The sequence below is a fragment of the Perca flavescens genome, chromosome 12 (assembly GCF_004354835.1).
Source record: "Perca flavescens isolate YP-PL-M2 chromosome 12, PFLA_1.0, whole genome shotgun sequence".
Taxonomy (NCBI): domain Eukaryota; kingdom Metazoa; phylum Chordata; class Actinopteri; order Perciformes; family Percidae; genus Perca; species Perca flavescens.
In genome coordinates, this window is record NC_041342.1 from 24048567 (window position 1) to 24069611 (window position 21045).

The 21045-nt window shown below is 39.9% G+C and overlaps 1 protein-coding gene across 1 annotated transcript in view; it reads right to left on the bottom strand.

Moving 5' to 3' along the window:
* Positions 1-2834: 2834 nt before the first annotated feature.
* Positions 2835-21045, bottom strand: part of gpr158b (G protein-coupled receptor 158b) — a 61001-nt gene continuing 42790 nt past the window's right edge. Inside the window, exons 8-14 of the mRNA XM_028594332.1 lie at positions 20004-20242; positions 13564-13702; positions 9332-9437; positions 7214-7360; positions 6822-7065; positions 5610-6166; positions 2835-4443 (exon numbers count right to left, since the gene is read on the bottom strand). Of these exons, the coding sequence (XP_028450133.1) occupies positions 3466-4443; positions 5610-6166; positions 6822-7065; positions 7214-7360; positions 9332-9437; positions 13564-13702; positions 20004-20242 (2410 nt within the window). The 3' untranslated portion in view covers positions 2835-3465. The remainder of the gene's footprint in view (positions 4444-5609; positions 6167-6821; positions 7066-7213; positions 7361-9331; positions 9438-13563; positions 13703-20003; positions 20243-21045) is intronic.

Here is a 21045-nt window from a genome sequence, read left to right on the forward strand (position 1 = left end):
TACTGTACTTAACTAGGTATTCTTACTATACTTGATCAATTCCACTACATATTAGATGCAAATATTACTTTTCACCTACAACTATTTTTTTCAGATAGCCTATAGTAGTCACTTGGAAAATCTAAAGTTTGCATACAAAATGAGCATATTATAAAATATGATGCTTTGTTATCGATTACATTTTACAACAGAAACCTAAGGAGGTTATGATGAAGTCAAGATTAGCTCAACCAGCTAAAACCTCAATAGATAGTTATAATAATTTTAATAAAAAATCCGTAAGTAAAATTATGAAAGCATAACTTTTTTTTAGTGTGGTGTGGTAATGAGTTTTAAAAAAACAACTTATTATAAGTAAAATATCTGTGCTCCACACTGTGCGTCCCTAATTTATACTTAAAATACATTAACACAATGGTTTAGTACCAGTCTTAAGTAATGGATCACCTCATGTTCTTCATTCAGGTCATTGCGATGCTTCCAATTTGAGTGTTAGCAGAACTATTCTGAACTTTAACTTAAAGTAAAAGCTGTAATACCACAGTGTATAAATACTGTTTTACAAGTCCTGCATTCCAAATTTTACTTAATTATGCAGCAGAATAAAACATGTTATCTTATAGAGTTAATATTAATGATGCATAAACATTTAAGAAACATTTTAATGTTGTAGCTGGTCAAAGTAGAGCAAACTTTAAAAACTTTAACAACATTTGATGGGTAGTTAAATCTGTAACAATATATTGCATTTTATAAAATGATCTTACATTTTGTTTGAAATATCATAATCTAAAAGGTAGCAAAACTTGTGATAACAGCTGAAAAATCAATGAAGTAGAGTAAAAAGTACAATATTTCCCTCTGGAATGTAATGCAGTAGAAGTATAAAGTAACATAAAATGAGTACGTCACTTACACTTACGTACTTGAGTAAATATTATTTTCCACCACTGTCTGATCTAGATAGGATCTCATTTTCCACATGGTGGCAGTGTTGCACAGGCTGCAATACTTGCTACAATAAAATGTACAGAGAGCTAGAATTCATTGAATTGCAGGTGTTTTAGGGTTGGAAGAATACATAATGTGTTATTATTGGAATATTATCAAGAGTTAAAATGGAGCTGAGCACAAATTCTTTCAGGATGACTTCCTAAACATAATCACTCCTCACTCCCCTGAATGGATCAGCTTTAGAGGTTTTCACTTTAGTCTTAACCAACCAGAAGTGGCCAAGGAATCTTGAGCCAATCACAGCACAACATCCCTGTTTTAAACCTGTCTCTCTCTCTGCTGCTCAGTTGTCATTTCAGGATACGAGCACCACCCTCCTCCTCACCTGCTCCTCCGGTCTTCGCCCCTCACGGCTCCTGGGTCCTCTTCCAGCAGGCCTCTCCCGGTGGCCTTCAGCGTTGGTCTTCGGGCTCCTCATGCCACCATCAGTGTCTAGACTCCATCGGGGGGTTCATACTTCGGCCCTACTCCTTTTAAAAATGTTCTCAGAATTTGTAAATGATGGTGGAGTCTAATTTCCAAAGACTGTACTGTACATTTCACGCACATGTACAATAAATCATCACATATCTGAAATGAAGTCTCCTGATTGAAATGGCATTTTGTAAAACAATAAAAAAGCAAACTGGGGTTTTATAGAAAGATTTAATCCAGAATTGAGAACAGGTTATTTACTGTATTTACATGCAACACAATATGAATGTACAATATAAATGCTCCATGTGGATGCTACAATGTTTTGTAACTTTTTTGGAGCAACACTATACAGTATAACAAGCATAACGTACATTTAGTGGGCAAGTTACAGCATTCCATTTCATAGAGCCTAAAAACCCTCTGATAGGAAAAAACCTTGTGAAAGTTAAAGTGGTGGGTCATGTTTATTAATCAAGCCTTTTACTTTATGAATGCTTGATGAGCAAAATATCTTTCACAGGGGTTTCTTGATAAATACGCGACAACATCTGACATCTATATTTGAAAATCCCATGTGCTCCTAAGTCCTTTTTGAGTATTTCATAAAATATGCATTATGCAATGATTTTTTTTTGTATGCCTTCTCGTGAAATTGAGTGTACGCCTGTATTTTCACTGTCATGCACACACAGCCGTAATGAAGTTGAACTGACTACCGTGTGCGACTGCATTTTATTAGGTGTCACTGGCGGGTGGCTGATCACAGGACAGAAAGGCTGACTGTTGTTGTTAGAGATGATGTTGAAATGGTAAATTTCCCATATTCTGTTAGCCAGAAAGTGGCAAAAAATAAGCTTGTTCATGCATAGTTTAGCGATTGAATATGTGCAAGGATTTGAAGAAAGGTGCATTCAAGCAGATGTAAAATGGGCAACTAAGTGATAGGAAAAAAATGCATTATTCACATCATCCACCCTCATCAGGCTTGGTTTTGGTCCTTGAAAGACATTGCATTATTTTAGACATGTGGAAATACTACAGCCTCTTTTGAAAAGAGGTACATCCAGGGCATGAATAAACAGTAAATAAATATCAACCAAAGGGAGAGCCTCATGGATATTTTAGTACTGCGCAACTGTAACTGCAAGCCATTTGAAATATGTATGTACATTATTGATAGCAATGCACATCATTTCAAAAGCATTATGTAGTACATAGGGAGAAGCAACAACATCAAAAGTTCCACTGTCATAATTGAGTACAATAAATGAACATTTAGTTATTGGATGCTTGATAGCTTGCCACATGCAATAGTTTATTTTTTTTGTGTGAAAAATACACACTGTATATCGAGTACTTTTACTGAAAGATACAGTTTTTCTGATTTTAACATGAAGCTGCACTATAATCCTTTGTTATTCCCATGTTTCACTAATCATACAGATCATTTTCCAGCCATGAATTATGTATTTGACCTAAAGCTAAAGCATAACAGCTGTGTCTGGGCCTTTTTTTCCATTGTTTTTTTTTTCCCACTGCCACCTGCTTGTTTTCATCATAAGCATCTGATGCAGTAATTCTCCACTGTCTTACTGCGTAACGTAGAATATCATCAGCGTAACAGGGGAAATGTACAGAAATATAGGTGAAGCATTGACTGTTTGTGACAAATTATTGTCCAACCTGCTGGTCAAATACAGGTATGATTTCATTTTCAAATTGCCTTGATGTACTCGGAAATGATAAAACATACATACAATGTAAGTTTGACAAATGTGCGAGCAAAAGTGCAGACTAAAAATTCCTCTAAAGTCACTTGAAGGTTGCATTCACTGCAACGTAACAATGAGATGTTTGCTATTTATCAAATAGTTAATGTTTGGTGGCATCAACAGAAGAAATGGTTTCCTTCTCAAAATCACCTCGATAAAAACTCTCTTATCAATTACAATGTTACATCTTTATTGTTCGGTTGCTTTGTCCTCTGTGCTGTCAGTCTGTGAATACAAAAGAATACAATCATCACACCAGTCATCACGCCCTCTCTGCAGAGTCTTGATCCTGAAAGTCCCAGGGGCATACATCAACCACCTTTGCCCCGCTGATGACAGCAGGTTTGTAACTCATACTCAAAGAGCTCTCTTTCTTCTTCTCTGGTGATTTTTTAGTCTGAGCAAAGCTGGTGAGTGCGGGCTCCGTCTCCCGGGAGAAAACATCCCCCCTCCTGATCTCCATCACCTCTTGGTCTCTGGTAGAGCTCCTCCGCCGCTCAGAAACCTGCCCGCTGCACTCCGACGACTGGCTAATGCGTCTCCTCTCCGACGGCGGCTTGCTGGAGGAGCTCCGCCTTTCTCTGCTTTTCTCCCTAGCTTTCTCCTTCTCGGCTTTGTGGTTGGACGAGCAGGAGCCTTTCCGTTTCTTCTTGTGTGTGGTGGGGCTGTTGCAGGACTTTTCCTGCTTAGGGGAAGGTGGGCTGGTGTAATCCCATGGGCAGATCTCTACCATTAGGGAGGGAGGCTGCAAAAGGCTTCCCGTGGACTTGGAGTGGTCTGAGTGGAGCCCCTTGGGTTTCCCATCAGTGGGTGTGACGCTTTTCTTGCGCCTGATCCTGTCTGGGGAGATGGAATCTGAGTCTCCTCCCAACATGGGCTGCTCATCGAATTCCCAGGGACAGACGTCTGGCTTGAGAGGGAGAGGTGACCTGGGTGGTCGAGATTTCTGTGTCTCCCTGCCTTCGTCCCGTTCTCCTCCTTTATCTTTAGAGCGCCGTCTGTTGGAAGGGGACTGCCCGGCTTTCTGCCTCTGCTGGGACCGGCTGCCTTTGTTGATTCCAGAGCTGCTGCTGCTGCCTCTCCGGCCTGTGGTGGTTTCTTCAGGAGCAATGGAAACATGTTTCTGGGTCTTTGCTTCAGAGGGAGTCTGAGGTTCTTCCAACTCCCAGGGACAAACCTCGGACACATCGTAGAGGTTCCTACCGGTCTCGGAGCAAATGGACGGCTGGCTGCCACTCACCTGTTAAAATAAAGCAATAACATATCCACCCAGTAAGTCAACTGATGTATTCATCAAATTATTAGAGAGTTAAGAATGGCTGCAACTATCAATTATTTTCATGATCAAATATTTTTGTATCAATCGCTTCATATATAAATAGTCAGAACATTTTAAAAAAAATGTCAAAAAGCTCAAGCTGATGTCTTCAAATCGCCTATTGTGTCTGACTAATGGGCAAAACCCAAAAGTTATTAGGACAAAAAAACTTAACACAAGGTCCATTTGCTAACTTTGCAGTTGTCAAGGAGATGTGTTAATTGTATTCACATGACCGAAGTATGGAAATTTGTCACGTGAGAACAGTTAGTGTTGACTACAGCTGCTGCATGTGATGCCATACACTACTGGTCCTGCCTATAGGGTGTACCAGCAGAGATCCTTGGGTGTTTGGAGTAAGTGCTGACTTTTTGTAACTTAAATCAGCTATAGTAAATTACTATGTGCAAGGGGTCACCCATAGAGGCAAACTCACAGATTTATACCGCCTGACGCTCAACAGTTCCCCTCATTTCAAAAGAGTGTTTTACTGTAGCCTCTTTTACCTCAGTTGTTTTAGGGCCCGCAACCTTAGTGTTTTAATTCAGTCTATCTCATCAGTGTTGTTTCCAGCAGCAGCAGGCAGCTGTTTTAAGTAAAAAATGTCTGATGAACTGACTGTAGATTAACTACATACTATAATATTTCCTGCAGGTGTTTGTGGAGACCAAAACAGAGCTAAAAGGACAGTGAATATTGGACTTAACCCAATGAATTCTGCAAATAAAGATCTATTTACTAACAAAAATGCCTTCGCCAAATCAACTCAAAAAGTGATAATTTGTAAATGTTGTGTTTTCAGCTTGGTCTAAACCTGGTCTTATGTCTGGCCAGTTGTCTCATTATCTACTCCTTGTCTTAGTTGGCGAGAGAAACAAATACAAAAAACAAGCCCCACCTTAACCTCTCCATCCTCCTCCTCACTAATTAGATGTTCTACTCTGTGTATGACACTCTCTGTCATTTGAGATGACATTTTCCGTTGATGGACTAATTGACTACTGTACTAAACATTTCCACACTACAGCTAAATAACACATTAATGCATCAATCAATTTGGATTTGGAATGTAAATAAGTAAAAAGTACCTGTTGTTTCATGATGCCCATCTTCATGGGTGTCTTGGAGTACTCCACTGACTGGCTGATGATCATCTTGGGGTAATGCTCAGGGGTCTCATCCACTTCAGACAGCATCCTCTCATCCTGTCCCTTCAGACCCTTCTTACTGGCGTCCTCCACGCTTTGCGTCTTGTTGGTAAGCCCTGGCATCTTTTCCTTGGCACTCGCAATCACACTCAGCGACTTCTGCATGATGGAGGTCCGCAGGTGGACAGGTTTCTTCTCGTGCGTTAAGTTGTGAGCGCTGGCTGATTTCCAGAACAGTGGAACAGACTCTGTGGACTCAGCTGGTTCCAGTCTCGGTGGGGTCGCAGCTGGTTCCAGCTGCTTCTTAGTATTCTTCCGACCAATCAGGGAACCCAGAAGAGATCCTTCCCCACCACCTCCAACAGGAGTCGTTTTGTCTCCTGCCGTCGAGCCAGTTTGGCTTCCAGTTTCCTCATTCTGGTCACATACGTGGTCATAGCTGAGTGACTTCTTCAAGCCTATGACTTTATTTTTCAGGGAGTCATCCCGAGGTTTGGCTGAGGGAAGATTAAAACATAAGGATACATTTACTGATATGACTTATTTCCACCATGACATAGGCCTATACTTTAAAAGTTTATTTAAGTTGGCAGTGTGGCTCTAGGGATGGCAATGTTAGCCTTTTGGTCATTTCGCCACTTTGGTCCAAATGGAAATATTATTGGATGGATTGCCTTGAAATTTTGTACAGACATGTCAGAATTTTACCTGCAAAACCATTCCCATCAGCCTCAGCTGTACTTTGTGTTAAGTGCTAGTTAGCAAGTGTAAGCAGGTAAACATCAGAAAGTTAGCATTATCATTGTAAGCACAGCATAGCACAGTTGTGACCGAGTACAGCCTCAGAGAGCTGCTAGCATGGCTGTAGATAGTTTTTTGCTTGTTGTTGTATGATGGCACACTGGGTCACTGCCAGTTTCCATTTCATTCTCTATGTGAAACTGACGTAAGATATTACGAGACAGCACACTGTGTTTTCCGTTCTTCCTGTTCTGTTTGTGGTTACAATGCTAATACACCTTTTACACAAGATATTTTGACGTGTCACAGTATGTAGGCACAGGTGTAAATTATAAAATCAATGATGGCTGAATTCCATTCAGCTGCTTCAGTTTCAGGGTCCACATTAAACAGGAGGAGCCAGGATCCTACCGTGGTGACTCGGTTCAAATGGGTTTCTCCTCAAGGTGCTGCGGTTGCTGCCGTGTTCGCTTCCGTCCTCACGACTGCACTGCCGGTGTAAGTGCATCGTCTCTGGGATCTCTGTTATCCGTTTTATCAGGGAGCGACCCAGACCTTTCTTGGAGTTGCGCTTCTTTTGGAGGTGAGGGTTGTTAGCGAGCATCTTCTTACATTTGTAGACTTCCAGCTGGGCATACAGCTTCTTCAACTCATCCTAAAAAAGGAATTAGACTGTAAATGTTGGGCAGCTTTCGAATAATTACTTTGCAAGTGTTTGATTCATATTTTCTCGATTAACTTTCTTGGTATAAATAACACACATTTAGAATCATCTTGCCGTGATTCTGAAAATGCTACTTTACCCGTATATCCTCAGGGTCCAAGCTGTGCTCACTCCAGGCCGAGGTAATGCTGTTGTTGAGGTAAGAGCCAGACCTTCCCATGTCCAGCTCCTCCTCATAGGCCTCTGTGGCAATATCATCCCTGGCCTGAGTCCCTTTGGACAGGAACTAAGACAGATGGAGAGCAAGATTAAAGAATAGCATCACTGAGCCTGCTGGAAGGGTGAGAAAAAGATGCAAAATTGGAAATGTAGTTTGTCACACCCTATTACTGTGGCCTATAGGGCGCCTCTCATTAGATTTATTGTATGACAGAATAAACATCTTGGATAAAGGGATCATTGGAGGTGAAAAACATTTTCCTGCAGCAAAATACTCCTGGTAATTAAAAAGTTACTGCGATAGGTTAGTTAAACTTAAAAAAATGTCAGAATGTGGAAAAATGCACACTATTTAGGAGATTTGTTTCTATATAACTGACTTAATATAGTATTGATTTCTGTATTCAATAATTAAAAACATGTTTAACTCCAATTACATGATTTCTAAATTTAATTCGGTTTAATTTTTTATTTAAAGCTTTTGAAATTACAGTTAAAGGGGTAAATACATTAAAATATGTTACTCTGTTTACTTAATATGTTTCTTGCAGTTATTTTTTTAAATTATTTAATCCAATGCTATGTATGTTATACGCAAATTGTGTATAACAAATTTGAATGTATGCAGCCCAGTTCACGCAGGCACTAATCTCCTCCTTATTTGGATTCCTAAGTAGAGGAACAAAGGGTGAGATGAGGTTGCAATATTACAATAACACATTAAATTGAGAAGAGAGAGTGATCTGTAATGATCTGTTTGATTTTGACTTTTCATGGCCAAATTATTCATCTTTGCTTAAATAACAAATCTGGGAGCACAGAGAAACAAACATTTAGTCCAGATTCAGGAACAGACGCTGTGTGAGATTAACATCCTCCCATTGTGCTTAATTATTCCAGTGTACTCAACCGACTTGCACTTCTGAGGTGCCTAATTAAGAAAGAATGAAAGAACAGAGAGCGCTGATGGTGTACTGCATTTGTTACACAGCAGGAGAATTAAATGTTTTCCATCAGACTTGAGAGATTGCACATAAAGACACCCCCGGGAGTGCTAAGCTAAATTAAAGTAACCACTAACACAGTTTGAATGAGTTTAAGGTAATGGTAGCACATGTGCCTGTGTGCATCTGTGTCTGTGTGTTTGGGATAGCAAATATAAAATGGAACTTAAGATGGTAAGGGACTGTTGTACACACAAGCTCTAGTACAGCAGTAGCCAAGCCATTATGGAAATATCTCCGTACTCAGTGTAACCTCCATTACATTTGCAGGATTTAAAAAAAACTTATAAGAAAGAAAAGTATGACTTCTGCACTGATCAAATGGGAGCTGCTTCTCCTCTACAGATTAGTTTCCCAATCAAGCAGTGTAAATACCTGAACTTGGTGGAACTATTCTGAGCAAGCAATGATACGTTTTGTGCAGAGAAATGTTTTTTTTTGTAAGCACATAAATTATATTTTGTAGAGAAACGATCATGCAAATAGTAATTTAATTTGAGCAAACTAAAATCTAAATTGTGGTCAATACATTTATTTCCGTGTTTACTATTATGAACATGAGAGCACTACAATAACCTCTTTCACTCAGTTTTTGTACTGATTGGGCTCTATGTTCCCTGCTGTATGCACATTCAAGCCCATGGACAGTCTTGTTTGCTCACAGAGCAAAAAATAGGGTCCAGGTTGAAAAATATAAAAATTCCCATTTAACAAGGTGTATTTGATAAGCTTTTTAAAAACATATATATATATATATATATATATATATATATATATATATATATATATATATATATATATATATATTATTAATAGTAAATATATCTGTCAAATAAATATAGTGACCTAAAAAGTACAATCTCACCCTCTGAAATGTGAAGGCGTTGAAGTATAAAGTAATATAAAATAGATATAGTATAGCAGTAAAGTACAAGTACCTTCAGAAAACAGTTTTGACTAAATCTTTCAACCACTGACTGACAGCCCAGTAGTAAACTAGTAAACTAGTAACCGAATGGTTGATGGAGTGTTACCTTTGGGAGGAGCAGCAGGCCCAGAGTCACAGTCACAGTCAGATGAGTGTGAGCACAGAACAACATGAGCATCCAGTCAGGGTGCAGCCCCGGCACCAGAGAGAACCTGCAGAAAAAACATGAACACAAGAAATTTTGTTCATTCACCAGCACTTTGAACAGAACACTTGTCTGTGAGAGAACACACCAGTTGCCTCCTCTTGAGAGGCTATCTGTAAATGTTATGAACGATTTCTTCTTGGTTTTGAGTGTAGTGCAGTCATTCTTGACTTAGTGAAGACTTCCTAAAGCAAAGCCACTATAATCTACAATGTAGACACACAGCAGGCATCCACATGGTCTGTAAACTGAAACACCTGGAGCAGCCCTTTTAGGATTTAGTTTATTAACGTTAGCTTGACCACCTAGCATTTAGCCTCTTGGTTATGGTGAGATGTAGACAGTTGATATACCGTACATTGTTTTATGTGCAACGGAGGCTGTAACATTTTCCCATAGATTAACTGTGATCAGAGACGGGTTAAGGATCTTTGCCGTGATCCACAGCTGGTCTCAACATATGAAATTATACTATCTGAGTTGGTAGCATGTCAATTGTATCCCTAAGTCCACAACACCTGCTCATGTCTTCTGTCTAGTCTACAATGCCTAGGCATTATATGGATAGCAACCATGATAGTAACCTAACAAAGCTAGCCTTGATTGTACTTCAAATGGTATCCTAGATCAGTGGTTCCCAACCTGGGGTCCGGGACCCCCAGAGGGGGCGCAAGTCTTTATCTGGGTTGAGGTTGAGGTAAAAAAAATATTTGCACATGTTAAACAAATTATGATAATACACTAGAATATATAATGTATACAAAAGTCTGTATAAAAACTATATATTTTGTTGTATCCTCGTTTTTCCTGAAACAATGTATAAATGAATGAAACATGGTGGAGAAACGTAAAAGTGCTGATAACTCCTCTGTATCAAAAAGGAAAGTAAGGCTCTATCTCGAGAGTTACCTCAACTTCAGTTTAGGGGGGGCTTTAGGCGGCTTTTCTTAGATATGAGTAGGGGGGGCACCAAGGCAAAAAGGTTGGGAACCACTGTCCTAGATAATTGCCTAAACATGCAGACATGATGTAGAAAGTAGAGTTATGTGATTTTGTACATCCTTGCTGCCCTTCACTGACTCAGACGTGCGGAATCAAAGTCAAAACTCACAGCAGCAACTTGAATAGATGGTTGTTTCTTTTAAAGGTCCCATAGCATGAAAATTTCACTTTATGAGGTTTTTTTAACATTAATATGCGTTCCCCCAGCCTGTCTATGGTCCCCCAGTGTCTAGAAATGGCGTTTCCCCCCCCTCCTCCTCCTCAATAGCTACAGACACAGAAATGGCACATACTAAGGAAAGCTCATTGTGTGACTGGCTCTAGTAGCTGTAATTCTGCACCAAGTCTACATTTCGGGAAAGAGACTTCAGATACAGTATTAGGGGACCACTAAGGTCTATATAAAAGCATCCAAAGAGCACCATGTACCTTTAAACACTTTATGTCATCATTCCCATTATTGTAGCAGTATTGAATAATAGTTTGTATAGTATTCACAAGCACCAGCACAGCTTATTGCTCCAATTACAGTATTGCTGGAGAATGTGAAAAGTACACAAAAGCCTAAATGGGCTCTAACAAGAGGCTGCATTTTGGCAACAATTTTCCACAACCAATTCAATCCAGACACTATGACAGATAAATTAATGGAATGAATGGGCATTATCAAGCTGAGTATTGTTTATGTTGTCCAAAGTCTGTGAAAAGATTTCTCTATGCCTAAGTGTGTGTGTGTGTGTGTGTGTGTGTGTGTGTGTGTGTGTGTGTGTGTGTGTGTGTGTGTGTGGTTGTTGTGTGGTTTTCTTGTTGTTTGTCAGAAATCGACCAAGGTGACTTACTCCCAACAATCATAATTCACATTAGATATCCAAACGCATTGTGTGTGTGTGTGTGTGTTTATCACCCCCCCCCCCCCACACACACACACACACACACACACCCACACAAGTCCAGCCTTATCTCTGGGTCACAGCGGCACGGTTTTTTTTTTTTTATTTCCCAGCAAGCGAGAACAACTTGATTTATAACAGCTTTACACCAATGATGAAGGTGTACCCATTGGATTTTTCAGTTTCTCAACAGATTAAAAGTATGTGATCTTTTCCTTTTTGTCCAACTGAGCACAATAGGCCACTGCCTAAATGAAAGAATATTCAATCACCTACAGTTTTATCGAGAAAAAAAAAAGTGACAAATGGAATTTTTTGCCCCAGGCTCCTGCAGGCGCGCAATAAAAAACTAGGACCGACAAAGTATTCTTTGCTTCTTTGAATGTAGCCTATTACTACTCCACCGTTCTTTGAACAGTTCTGTTTTTTCAACTTACATAGTCAAAACCCATTTTCAGACACAGAAAACAGCTTGTCTGTAAATAAGCTCCTAAGAGGCACAAAGGCAGGCATAGTTATAAGTCAGCCAGAATTCACCAAGTCAAATCGGATTTTGCAGGTTAAATGATGATTCAATCATTCACAAGTGGGGTAGTAATGCATTTTTCCAAACCCCAAAGAAGAGTTTTTTTATTTTCCAAACTACCTTTGGACCTTGCAAGCCCCTACATTTAACCGTGTTACTACCCCACAAACTGTGAGATGTACTTGTATTGTAAGATGGATGAAAAGTTGTATTATGCATTTCACTCAAGTTTCAAGTCTCTGTAAGCTGATTTTTATGCAACATAAACATGAAAAGGCTGCCTAAAGGGAAGAAAATCACATTCACCAAACCAGCCTCCAGTCTGCCTTGCAAAGCATTCGACACAGTTTGTCTTCAAATATGTGATAAAATGAGTGCATCAAAAGCAGAAAATATTGAGACGTTTAGCTTAGTCTTGAGGCAATAGGCTTCTAAAACTTTGTAGCCTAAATTGTCACATTGTTCTGTGTAAAAAATGACACAGAAGGAGTTTTAAAAAGATGACAATTTAACAGATGATTCTAATCATTTTCGGCCACTTGGGGGCTGCTAAAACGAGATGAAAACACAACATTGGCATATTATCTTCTTATAAAGTTGTTTTGGCTAATGTGTTCACTAACAGTTTCCGTAATACACATCCAGCAGACATGTAGCAACATTAGCATTTATTTGGAGACATGTTTTGTTCTTTTAGCTCTGTTTTGGTCTCCACCAACTCCTGAGCTAAATATCCAGCTCTTTAGCTGCTAGTCGCAAACTTAGTCTGCTGTTAGGTGCAGGGCAGGTCAGCGTACTGTGGGTTTTTCAGAGCTTTGTTGGTAAAAACAGCCACGGGCTGCAGCTGGAAATGACACTGATGAGAACGGTGAGAGTGAATCAAAAATTTTGTGGGTCATAAAACCAAAACAATGAACTAAAGCTGTAAAAGGCTCCATAGAGCTGTGGGTGATAGTTCTCTGTGAGTTCACCTCAGAGCGACCCATTTCACATTACACATTTACAGTATTTGATATGATAATTAGAATTTTTTTATTAGTGCAGCTTCAAACGCAGTATTACGACGAATATATTCCTCCAAAACAACTACTGTGGAAATCAAGAAATAATTGAATGACCCATTACCACTCAAGGTTTGGTTAACATTTAGCTTCTTTAAGATATTTTCAAGCAAATATATATGACAATTACTCCAATAAAAAGACATTTTAAATAAAAGTTGTCGGAGTATATTATGTCACTGGCCACCTGTGGCAGAAAGACAGTTACTGGGCACAGAGAGTTATGGGCTCTGGCACAGTAGATCTATGGCTGCTGTGTCTCTGCCTAGGGAAGACATTTTATATTCACCTCTTTCAACTGGCTTACCTAGGCGCTCTGCTGACACTGTTCATTTCCTTGATGAAGGGGGTGGGTGAACTCTCTGCCTTTTATCTGAAGTGTTCAGCACTTGCAAATTAATGCCCTGCTCTACCACACAAATAGTTGTGTGATTATGATTAACAACAGGTGCAAGAAGAGGTAAGCCATCTAAGCCCCTTGCCATTGTTCACACTATTTGCTCCTTACTGTCACAGACATGTTCACGAAAGGTATAAGAGAATTGTTCTACCCCTTTTCCTTTTCAGAGGACGTGATTTAGACATTCACCTCTGACCACACATCTCTTTGTTCACGCCCACTCGCACCTGTTCTACCCTACCTTGCTCACCCACCTGATGATGTGGAAGATGGCTGATATGAGGAGCTCATTGTAGATGGCCACAGCCATGTAACGTGGCTCGTGGAAAGCGGACGGTACAGTGCGGACCGCGAAGCAGAGGTACACTCCCCACAGCAGGAACAGGAACTCCGCTTGGAAACAAAAGAAACAAACAACAAAAAGGTTACGAGGAGGGTTAGAGGACTAATTTAAAGTCTTTATTGTCTTATTTTCCTAATTAGTTGGTTAATTAAGTATGTTTTTGTATACCCCTTAAGCTGGGACAAACCTCTAAAGTCCAGAAAGTTTGACTTTTTTAAGTATAAAATTTCTCCCTTGAGGCTGGAAACACTTTTCAAAGCACCAAACTCAACTCTAAAGCTTTAAAGTAATACAGTAGCTGAACTTTTTTGGGAAACACACTAATTTGCTGTTTTTCTGAGGGTGAGATAAGAAGACCGATTCCACTCTCATGTCTTTAAAGTGGTATCGATCTTCTCTCATCTCACTCTCAGAAAAAAGTTTTCCAAAATGTATATCTCTAAAATGTTGAACTATTCCTTTGAGAGTCAGCATAGTCTTTCTTTGATTTGCATGTTCAATGAAACTGTCACTCTGACTCAGTTTGTTAAACCTGCTATATGTACAGTAGATGCAGAGTCACAGCGATAGTACACAGCGATACTGTTATTCACCACACTGTCTGAAACAAAGAAGACGAAGAAGAAGTTGATTCTCGACTCTGCTTTGATACTTCCAGAGCTGATAATGTTCACAGCGATAATGCAGTTTCTAATTTAGCAACAGTTCCCCGTGTTTGCAGTGTCTCCCCAAGTGAGGCAGCTGCTTCCTCAACAGTGTGTTGACACCTTCCTGCTATCGTCTAATCTCACTTAGGTCACACAGCCCGCCTGTAATTTACAGGGAAGATGAATTTAAAAAGCTAGCATATGAACTCTGCTGTATATAGATAGCTCATTATCATCTTGTACGTCAACGGAAATTTCGAAGAACTGCAAAAATCAATATTAATTATTTGGAATGCGATCAAATGGATTCCTTTAGGGTTGCTGCATTTTGGGGGTATAAAATTACGTCTTGAAGCAATTTGATAAATATTGCTGTCTCTGGTGTAGGACAAAAGAAAATGCAAAACAATTTTCTTTTCAAATATGTTTTTTTTATAATAATACAATATTAAATTCTAATTTTCTATGCTACATATAAAAATTCAAAATGAGCATCACCAAGTCAGAGGTTTCTCTGATGCAAGCTATATGAGCTTGTTGTTTTGTGTGCAGGCAGCTAAGAGCACCAAGAACTGTGCCAAGGACTGTGTTGGCGTATGAGTCCATAACGTCTTTACAGTGATTACAGTCCATTAATATTCATGAAGAGGCCTTGTGTATAAATCATCACTAATTACTTGGTACTTAGCCTCTGAATCAGGATGCATGGAGAGCTGTTTGCAAGAGGGAACAATTCCAACTAATGTAGATTAATTGTGGATTCAAATGAATTGCTTATTGTTGACATCATGAATACTCTGTTTTGCTTCAGCTGCATTTTGCTCCGCATTTGCAGACAAAATAGGATGATTTATTAATTTCTAGACAGACATTCATTCCTCTTGTCAGCATTATACCAAAACAAGCAAAAACACAATTAGGATTAATTTTTACAAGTATGACATGCATTGTTAAAGTCCTCCAAAGCAGCTTTGCAGGGTGCTTCCTGTCCTTCAGTGTAGCCTCAGCACACCAGTGTGGCTGTCACAGCGAACAGCGGGGACACCTTCCTGTCTTGTCTTGAATGCACACACAAATACACACTGACACACACAGATGTAAAAACCCACACAGAGGGATTGTTGTGATCTATGTGTTTCATTCCATTAAAAGTGCTGCGTTTGTGGGAAGCTGTCACGGCACAAACACAGCGTCATTTCCTCTGAAGATGCTGCGCTCCTCTGTTGCATCTCCAGAGTTTCCTTAGCTGTCCTCCCTTCACCAGCTCCCTCTTCTTCTTCTTTTCCGCTCAAGTTTCCCCCTCCACTCCCCAGCTGGTGGAAAACTCTCTCTGCATCGTTTCCTACATCCCTCTAAGCTTCATACTTCAGAGGCTCCACTCTCCTTTTTCCCTTCCACTTCCGTCTCTCTCTTTTTCTCTCTGGGTCTGCCTGTCTATCAGTTTTCAGAGGCAGACCAAGCTTCTCTCAGGGATCTGTCCTTTGGCTCTTTCCTAACAGGATTAGTCTCCCCTTGCTGTCAGACTGGCTTCAATGATGTGCCCATCACTGCCTCCTGCTTCAAGAGTCTGTCATTAGGAAGCTACTGTAACGCACACACAAGGCCCTCTGAGTCACCGGATACATGAGGGATAGAACCTGCAACTTTTCACCAATACAATCGCTTATTGGCTTGACAGTGTTATAGACTCTGGTCATTTTAGGGACTGTACAAAAATTATTAGTCTGGGAGATGGGGTGAGAAAAGTGGGAGCATTATGTATTTTTTCTTTTTTGCTGAAGGTCTGATTGTTTTGGAAGGGCAGAGTGGGGTCTTTAATTTTTTCTTGCCCTATATTTATATTTTATATAATTTTCTTCCAAGATTTACTAGGGGGGGAAAAGTTACTCTACATCAAAAAAGGTACGTCCAAAAATGCATTTTGTGTGTGCCATGTACCATAATGCTGAATATTACCATATGTAGAGGACAACAATCATGTCTCTGTACCTGGGATTTCACATTGAACTAGTGGCTGGTACAATGATGTCAGTTTAAAAAAAAACAAAAAAAACAATAGAAGTCAAGTCAAGTCAAGTCAAGTTTATTTATATAGCACATTTAAAACAACCAAAGTTGACCAAAGTACTGTACAAATTGAAGTGCACAACACAAGCACTAAAATCAAGCAAAAGGAGCAAAAAACAAACTATAAATGCAAAAAATACAGTACAATATCATATTAAGATGTTATAAACCTCTAAGAGCAACCAAAGGCCATTGAGAACAAATATGTCTTGAGATGTGTTTTAAAACTGTCAATGGATGGGGAACATCTGAGACAAAGTGGGAGACTATTCCAAAGTTTTGGAGCTGCCACAGAAAAGGCACGATCTCCCTTACCCACTAACCTCGATTGAGGAACAGTTAAAAATAATTGATTCGAGGATCTTAGAGGCCTGGAATTGGAATAGGGGCTGAGGAGTTCTGAAATACACTGAGGAGCCTGACCACGAATGGCTTTAAAAACAAATAAAAGAATCTTAAAATCAATCCTGTATTTAATAGGTAGCCAATGCAGGGATGCCAGAATTGGTGTGATACTTTCTCTTTTCCTTGTGCCAGTCAGAAGTCTCGCTGCAGCTTTTTGCACCAGCTGCAGGCGAGACAAAGAAGAATGGCCAATAACCAGATTCAGTGAGATGCAATAATCAAGCCTGGAGGAGATTAATGCAATGGTGACAGTCTTCATGTATTCATAAAACAGGATGGTCTTCAGTTTGGCAATATTCCGGAGTTGAAAAAAGCAACTTTTCACCACTGAATTGATCTGTTTCTCAAAACGAAGTGATGAATCAAAGATGACACCAAGATTTCTGGCATAGACATGAAGGTTAAGAGACAGCAGACCCAGGTGGCTAGCTAGCTATGCTTGCTGTGGTGTTTGGGGGACCAAGAAGAATCACCTCTGTTTTAGAGTCATTCAGCTGTAAGTAGTTTTTGGCCATCCAGCATTTCACATCCTGGAGGCAGTTAAGAATGGATGTAACTGAGTTTGAATCCCCCGGATTTAACGGCAAATAGATTTGTGTATCATCGGCATAACAGTGGAAGGAAACATTGTGTTGGCAGAATATATAGCCCAAAGGGAGCATATACAGAGCAAACAAAATAGGTCCCAAAATGGAACCCTGGGGTACTCCACATGAAATAGGGGCTGTGGAGGAGTAAAGGCTGCCAATGGTAACAGAGAAAGTCCTATCGGCTAAATAGGAGGCAAACCACTTGAGGGGAGTGCCCTGGATGCCAACCTGGTCCTCAAGACGATTTAATAAAATATTGTGATCCACTGTATCAAATGCTGCACTAAGAGAATTAGGATGGCACATTTGCCACAGTCTAAAGCCAGTAGCAGGTAATTTGAAAATTTAAGAAGGGCCGATTCTGTACTGTGACGAGCCATGAAACCCAAATTTTTCCATGATGTTATTATCTACGTAAATGAGCCAGTAGCTGAGCATAAGCAATTTTCTCCAATAAGAGGATGAACTACTGCATTTAAAAAAAATGGATGGGACAGTTCCATTGGCAAGACTGCTGTTTATAATAAGGGAAATTGTGGGACCTACAGAAGTATATCGTTATAGTTAGAAGGAATTTGAACATTATTGTCCGTGCCCTATTTACTTATTCAGTGACAATGGTGATAACTGTTTATTTAGTAGCTCTTAGTTCAAAAATCAAGCAGCTTGAATGCTCAGTAAACACAACACACCATTTGTTATGTTTTCCATAATTAGCGTAATGTAAATTTGGGCTAAGTGGAAATATCAGGGGAGAGTGTTGCAAATGGGTTGTTTTTCTAAGTCAAAAATAAAGCTTAACAAATACATTTGTACAGTCCCTAAGGGGCTGCTATTACAAGTCTAGTAACTACTGGTAACTTAATGGCGGAGTCACTGCGGCTTATGATCTATGGATAAATGTGAATCAAAAGAAAAGAAAACTCAAAGCATAATATAAAAGGCTGGGATGAAAGATAAAAGAGCAGAACAGAGTATTGACAGTCAAGGTGAAGTTGCAGCAGCAGCAGCAGCAGCAGCAGCAGCAATATAACAGATACACATTCACATCCTTTGTGGTGAGTACTCTGCTATTGTGCTTAGATTTGCGTTCATATGTGAGTATTGTCCAGTTAAAACTAGATAAGTTTGTCCTCTGGAAAGTCCTTAGAGACAAGCTTTTGGTGAAGGGCTGTAAAAAATAAATAAGAGACTCGGCGGCACCTCCTGCCCTCTGGAGGGTTCTGCTTTAATGCTGGTGGCAGCCCAAGACACTGAGAAAGGGGTACTCCATCTTGTTTATCAGGGCAACCCATTATTAACTGAATAAACAGGACCATCCATTATACTTTTTGTGAGCAAACCCATCAGGTAAACTGAATCAAACAATGGACACTATCATCAAAATTCCCAACTGCATCCATTTAACCTCAAGTTCAGAGCAGAGGTTTTTCAAAATGTTGCTTTGAGGGCTGAGTGCTGAATAAAGGGGCCTATTACAGCACAATAATGTGTTCTGGCAAGCGGGCGGGGGGCATGTTTGGGAGCATTTTATGCCTCGCTTAACGACTTCAAACAGTCCCCTCTATTTGTGTGCAATTCATTGGCTGTCAGCACCACCAGCTTTTATAAAGCAAAGGAGATGACTGCACTGTCCAAAATAAATGAGTCAGACATGGTGCAGCTATTGAAAACCCAGTTCTGTGAAGTCGGAGAGCGTCTTTGCCTTCCTGTATACATGAGTCTCTGTATACCTTTTGACCACGCTGGCATTGGAATTTCAAGACTTTTAAACCCACTGATAAAAACATTGTCAAAAACTCCCCAGGTTGCCTTTAAGTTACTCTTCACGAAAAGACTCACTCACAATATACATTTAAGTAGGATTTCAAGTGTTTTTTTAAGAATGTGTATACAGAATATATTTATTGTAGAGTCAAACAAGAGTTTAGAAAAACTGCGTTGGAAAATAGATTTTTTTGAATTCACAACCAAAACATTCAAAGACACCCTAGAGCACAAACTGTGTCAAACTCAAGGCCCGTTGCACATTTAGATCTGGCCTGTATATCGGTTTGGGTTCACAATAAATTTTGGCCCGCCTAGTTGTGCGCCAAACCAAAATATTTTTATATTTTTTTAAAACTGCAATTAACTGAGCAGAATATGGCAGATTTGTCGACTCTGAGACTCAGAAATTCCCCCCAGAAGCAGAGAGTTTTCATATTCAGGCTGTGAAACAGATTGTTGTTAAAGTAACACTATGTAACTTTTAGTGCGAACTGTAGTTCCAATGAGACAACCTGTAGGGGGACCAAAGCGGGAAAAGTTACATAGTGTTGCTTTAAAAAAAAATGTATCATTGTTTTGCTTGATTTGCTAAATTCTATGATGGCTAAGGAACTCTTTTGATGACTTTTGTAGGGCTTCATGTCAACAAAAATGTGACAAAAAGCGTACAAAAATGTCGGAAAAAGCAAAAATTTACAAAAAGGTGACAAATGTCTGAGAAAGCCACAAAAAAGTTGGAACAAAAATTAGGAAAAAAGATACCAAAATGTTTTTACTTAAGTGGTAAGAAGGACCGAAATTTCCTCACTCGTTTTGTGTCCTCACTACACATCGGGTACATATAACTACAGAAATACAGAAATCACACTTACCGACAGCCATCATGTAATCCCATCGATCCAGCAGACACATGCTGAACTGCAGCCCCTCTGGGGTGAGGCCTGCGGCAATCAGAGCCCGACTCAGCTCAGGGTTCTGGCACACGGCTGAGGTCCATGCCACCAGGAACCACAGCACCACCAGCAGGATCACCACTAGCAGCCGCAGTACCCGCCAGCTGGTCATGTAAGGCGTCCTCTGAGCCGTGCGGGACAGGAACACCTTTAACACCCTGAGAGAAGGAGAGAGAGAGAAGAAGAAGAAGAGGAAAAGAGTTAAGTCTGAATACTTGAGACTGAGCAGTGTAGGTGAGTAAGAAATGATCTTGCTGCAATTCACAACTCACACCCCCGGCTGTTGCTCTTACTAACATGCAAACTTGAATTAAAAGGATCAGGGAGAAAAGGGCACTGTTATTTTAATTCATTCACTTTAATTTGTAATTCATGCTGTTGTTTATTCCAAATTTAACTACTTCGAATATTCTTATGGGTGTCAGTTTTTAACTTTTCTGGTTGGAGATGGGTCAATAAAAACAATTGGAACTAACACATCAGACTGAATGCATGCAGAGGCAGTTTATTTATAAGTTGCACAGTATCTTCACAGGGAATAAAAACACATCAGCCAGTTGATGCTGGATAAGGGGAGCTACATGTATATAAAGACAGAGATAGCAGTACGTAGTTATATGAATATCACCATCCAGACACTTCTCTGTTTACTATTGTCTCTGCACTGTGCTCATCTGCCTTCTCCCAACCAGACTGTGAAATCTATCTTATCTGATATATTCAGTGGGACCAGGCTGTAAGAGCTTGGCCCCGGGGCAAATTTCACACCCAGCGAGCTCGTAAAAAAATCTCATTGGTAATTTTGCCAAGGGAACGCTGTGGCCGGCCTTTGACCCCCTTCTACCATCTCGGCAACACTTGCTCGGAGCTGAAGAGCAGAAAGTGAGTGTGCGCCTGAGTAGATACTTAAGCAGGCAGACGCAGATAGACCGGACCTGATGTGAAATTTAAATGTGCTTAT